This window comes from Galeopterus variegatus, unplaced genomic scaffold, assembly GCF_000696425.1.
Source record: "Galeopterus variegatus unplaced genomic scaffold, G_variegatus-3.0.2 Scaffold8249, whole genome shotgun sequence".
NCBI lineage: Eukaryota > Metazoa > Chordata > Mammalia > Dermoptera > Cynocephalidae > Galeopterus > Galeopterus variegatus.
Genome location: NW_007734360.1, coordinates 10,527 through 16,044, shown reverse-complemented (window position 1 = coordinate 16,044; position 5,518 = coordinate 10,527). Strand labels below are relative to the sequence as shown.

The 5,518-nt window shown below is 41.4% G+C and overlaps 1 protein-coding gene across 1 annotated transcript; it reads right to left on the bottom strand.

Moving 5' to 3' along the window:
• Positions 1 to 449: 449 nt before the first annotated feature.
• On the bottom strand, positions 450 to 5,127 carry NDUFC1 (NADH dehydrogenase (ubiquinone) 1, subcomplex unknown, 1, 6kDa). The gene is made up of 4 exons (XM_008592730.1): positions 5,020 to 5,127; positions 4,332 to 4,435; positions 2,528 to 2,607; positions 450 to 611 (listed from the first exon to the last, which is right to left on the bottom strand). The coding sequence occupies exons 1-3, from the start codon at positions 5,084 to 5,086 to the stop codon at positions 2,548 to 2,550; spliced, it is 231 nt and encodes a 76-aa protein (XP_008590952.1). The 5' UTR covers positions 5,087 to 5,127; the 3' UTR covers positions 450 to 611; positions 2,528 to 2,547.
• Positions 5,128 to 5,518: the final 391 nt, after the last annotated feature.

Here is a 5,518-nt window from a genome sequence, read left to right as displayed (position 1 = left end):
AAAACAATATTTGGCCTTTTTTATCTTTTGAGTAATAAAGTAGTTCTGTCTCCTTGACATACTAAAGAATAAGTATTGTGATTAGAAATTAAGTGTTGATTAGAATCTGCTACAGGGCTAAAGGGGGAGAAGAAAAAAGAGAGAAATTAAGAGTTGATAAAAAAAAGGCTGACCAGCTAGTTCAGTTGGTTAGAGCACAGGCTTGTAATACCAAGGTCACAGATTGGGATCCCCAAAACAGCCAGCTGCCAAAAAAACCCCACAAAAAACAAAAGAGTTGATAAAAGGAGTAAATCCATCAGAAGTAATTTTTTGAACCCATTTCCATAATGTTTTATTACCAACGTGTCCTTAATTACCACTGACCCTGTGATCAGTAGTACCTTCCATACTGAAATACTTCTAATAATGTACCTTAGAATTGACATTTTCTACAAATTGTCACAATGTGTATTATGAAGACTGTAGAAGTTTTTTATTTCTTTCATTTAATGATGTAAAACACAAATGCTAACTTGACATATTCTAACATATAACTTTTTCTCTCACATTTACAACTCAACAGATTGATGAATCCAGAGGAACTGCTATAATCACTGTATGGAGCATACCTATAAAGAAGAGGAAAAAAAATAAAACTATAGCATTAACCAGCAAATATATTAAAATTTATCCACTCTGAATAATTCATCTTAGAGCATCAGGGGAAGTCTAGAAAACAAATCTATAAGAGTATCAATACCTCATCTTACTTAAATTTTAACAAAATCTCTTTTATCTGTCTTTTGTCTTTTTTCCGTGTCCGGCAACGGATCGCAACCCTCAGTGTTGCCCCCGTACCGGACCGGGGACCGGCAACGGGATCGCAAGCCTCGGCGCTGCTCCCGCGCCTCGCTCAGCCAGCGAGCGGGAGCCGGTCTGCATGTGGGATCCGAACCCTCGGACGGGAGCGCCGCCGCGCTTCCCAAGCGGCGCACTATCCAGTGCGCCACCGGGCCGGCCCAAAATCTCTTTTATCTGAACTACGAAAGAGCAGCAAAAGCCATCTGGTTTTGACTTAAATGCCTATTTCACTTTTATCTTTTTTTGGGCAGCTGGTCACTAAGGGTATGCAAACCTTTGAACTTGGTGTTACAAGGCCATGTTCTAACCAACTGCGCTAACTGGCCAGCTCATTTTTATCTCTCAATTGACTGACTGGAGTAGTGAAATGGGCAAGGTGATATTAACTTAAAAAAAGAAGCCAAATATTTGGATAATCAAACCTAAAGAGCTGAATTTGAGTGTTATTAAATATGGAAAATATGGAAAACAAAGTATAGTTTGTGATCACTATGTTTATTATCCAGTAGATATGTTACCTACTTTAATCAACCTAATCCATGAAAATTGAGATTTTTAAGAGTGATTTTTTACTTTACAAAAGGATTAATATATATATTAATCAGCTGGCATTCTAACCAGTGTATACAATAAACTCACTCTTTTAAATCATATACCATGCAGAGCATGCTATCTTGTTCACAGGTAGGTTTTATTAGGAATTATCCAATTGGATGTTAGTTGTAATGACAATCACAATAAAATGGTCATGCAGAAAAATACTTAAAAATCTTCTGCCCTTTCTCCGAATATTGTCTCTAGGAATAATTTTAAAAATCTATTGCTTATATACATTCATCCATTCTACACTTCTTTAAAAAAAAGAAAAAAGAAAAAAAGATGACCAGTAAGGGGATCTTAACCCTTGACTTAGTGTTGTCAGCACCACTCTCTCCCAAGTGAGTCACGGGCTGGCCCTCATTCTACACATATTAAACTCCTAGATGGACCAGGCATTCAGCAACTTGCTAAGCACATGACAATTGGACAGGTTCCTGTTCTTGTGGAATTCACACTCAAGAATGGGATATGCCAAACAGATACTCAGAAATATCCAGACAAATAATAACAGCTGGTCATAAGTGCTATAGGCAATGTATAAAGCACTATCAAACTTAAGAAAATAATACAATTTTATTTTTTTGTCTGGCAGCTAGCCAGAATGGGGATCTGAACCCTTGACCCTGGTGTTTATAACATTGCATTCTAACCAACTGAGCTAACCAGCCAACCTAAAATAATATAATTTTGGTTTCATTCTTGTTCCTCCCTTGGTGGCAGCTGGCCCCATTAGCTCAGTTGGCTAGAATGTGGTGTTATAACAGAAAGGTCAAGGGTTCAGATCCCCATTCCGGCCAGCTGCCAGAAAAAAAAAAATTATATTATTTTCTTAAATCTAATAGTGCAAGGATGGTTTCATTCTTAAACATAACTTTCTTTGAACAGAGTCAATGAATAATGATTAAAAGTGATTATGCTAAAAGATGCTTGAGCCAAGGTATTAAAAATTTCATAAATTTGTCACAGACAGGAATATGTATGTTAAAAAGTATAAGCTAACTTAAAAAACAAACAAAATACAGTACTTAAAAAGAGGTCAGATTAGCTTATATAATCTAATCATCCTATAAAATTGTATACTTACTGTACTGGTATTTCAATAGTTTATTCCAACCCATTTCTTCTTTTATACTCTAAAACATCTTCATTATGTTGTTTGATGAGCTACAAATAGTTAACAGTTAAAATTAGAAATGCAGTCTTTTTGGCAACTCAAAGAGGAGGAGTCTAACTCATGATACTTAATGTTTTGCAAGAGGAATAAGCAATAAGCATAGATTAAAATAATTACAACTACTCTTGTTAGAAATAAATGGCGAAGAGATCCAAAGTCCAAAAACCATGAATGGTATACACTTGTTCACCACAATCTGACATTTAAATTTGAGAAGGCAACCTTAACAATTCAAATGAAACTTCTGCCAAAAAAGATTACTTCATTTAGTGGGTAAGAAATGTAATAATGCCTTACCTCAAAGGGGCTAAAACAACATGACACAGCAGAAGTTGGTTATTAAATGAGCCACACTGGTTGGTATATGTGTGTTATACCTCTAATCTTAGAAGTTTGATACTGTGAGTGAATGACCCATCCTCTGACCAACTAATCATATGTGTATTAATTAGATGTCATGAAGGACAGCCACTTTCTTAGAACCATTGTCTGACAGAATACGCAACTGGGAAAACGATTGGCAGAAAATGACATTCACAGCAATCAAAGATAAAATTTCAATCACTAGTGCTCTCAGCAGCAACTAAGCTGCTTTTTAGGAAAAACTTTAAATTAAGAGTGTATGAAATTTCATTATAGCAAACATTATTGAAAAGGATTAGTTATTTTTGTCAAATTTCAAGTAACATCTGTTACTCCTTTCCATGACAAATATCTGAACCACTTTAATAAGAAAATCCAAAATAAGACATTTTAGGGGCGGGGCCGGCCCGGTGGCGCACTGGATAAGTGTGCCGCTTGGGAAGCGTGGCGGTGCTCCCGCCCGAGGGTTCGGATCCCACATACAGACTGGTTCCCGCTCACTGGCTGAGCGAGGTGCGGGAGCAACACCGAGGGTTGCAATCCCGTTGCCGGTCCCCGGTCCGGTACGGGGGCAACACTGAGGGTTGCAACACTGAGGGTTGCAATCCGTTGCCGGACACGGAAAAAGACAAAAGACAAAAAAAAAAAGACATTTTAGAGCTGGAAGTGGAGGGCAGTGAAGAAGCCCCAAACCCATTAGCTATGAAACAAAAATTTTAAATACTAATATAAGAGATACATTGAGTCAACTTCCCAAAATAATTTTATCTCTAGAGAGGCACTGTTCACAGTGGTCTACGGTATAATATGGTCTCTGAAGTTAGGGAGAACTGGGTTCAGCAAACTAATTTCTCCAAGTGTGTTTCTTCATCTGTAAAGGGTCAACAATAACAGTACCTATCACATGGTGTTGTTGAAATTAGTCATGTTTACATGTAAAGCATTTGGCATACAGACAAAAGGAAGTCTAATGGGACTTAATTTGAAAAATTTGTTCACAGCTGGTTTACCCCCAGCCATCTGAAAACCCCAACCTTCCTCAATTCTCATTAAGAAATAAAGTATAATTAATATCCAGTGAAACTGCCATTCCTCACAAAGTCATGCTAAGTAACAATGAATAATAGAAATTTCAGCCTCATCATACTTTTTGATGCTGCTTAAATCGTTAATTTCGTTTTAGTCCTTGGGATTTCCCTTATGGAGAAATACGCTATTAGCGATTACATAAATATCCTATCGTATGGGAGTTTTGCTCCCATACAGTATAACAGCAACATTCGATCTTACACTGCTATCTCATTTTCCCTCTACGTTGGGGTCTCACGACACAGTGGAGTAAAGTACTTACATAGACCCACAGGAAGACGGTGGTGCCTAAGGTCAGCCCAACTTTCAGCCAGTCAGGTTTGTCGTGTAGGGGCTCCCGCACGTAGAACTTTGGCCGCGCTGAAGCTGAAAGGGGATAGAGTCTGTTAATCTGTAAATTATTGCCTTGTATGAAAACGCCTAACATTTACATGAGTATTGTCACATTTAATTATCTCTTTAATACCCCACACACACTTAGCTTAAGGAAGCAGAGGTACAGAGAGGTCAAGTAACTCGCCCCTTGCTACGGCGGAGCTGGACGGGTCTCCTCTATCCTGCAGGACGCCTTCAAGGCCTATTTTAAAGTCCTGCGGACTCTCAGACTAGTCGGGAGTGGGAGGTTAAGTGGCGCCCTTGGGGGTGTCTCCTCTGCGCCTGTCTGCAGAATCGAACTTGCAGAGTTGGGGGAGGAAAGACCCAAGGTCCATTAGCTGAGGGCAAGAGGGGTCAGGAGGCCCTTGAGAAGGGTTGACGGAGGGTGGTGGGGAGCGGAGAGTCCCGGGTAGGTGCAAGCGTGGGCTCCGGGCTCCGGGCTTCGGGCCCCGGATCAGGCAAGGTCACTGGAGGACGAGACCGGGCCGCTGCCGCCTCCAACTCCCGGATGAACGGGTCCGCCTGGGAGAGGCAGGCTGAGGGTCGAGCCGACCTGCACGAGGTGGGACACTCACAGATGCTTGGGAGCCTAGTGGGGGCCAGCAGCCGTGAAAAGGGGCTCAGCAACGCGGAAGGCGCCATCTTGCCAGGCCGGGCTCCGCCTCCTTCCCCACTACCCGACCCCCGCTGTTTCTGTCTCTAGGTCTCTCCTGGAGTCGGCGCCAGGCCCAGCGCCCCCTGGCGGCAGGAAGCGCGGGACTCGCCCCCTCCGCCAACCCAGCTCCGTGGGGGTGTTAACGCGAATCCCAGTCGCCCGAAGGTTCCCTAGCACTTCTGGCTTCAGTCTTCTGTTTGTAAAGTGGGATTAGGAAGGAAAGAGAGAGGAAAAAGATAGTTTATTCACTCCTCTGTCCTCTGAGGGTTTATTTTCACTCCCTTCCCAGAGGCACTCATCAAGAGGTTTACTAAAATCTTCCTACATGAGCCAGAAAACGGAAAATGAAGTGTCGTGCTGAATAATAACTAGCATTTGGATTGAGTTGTTGGTTAGAACACAGCGTTATAGCACCAAGG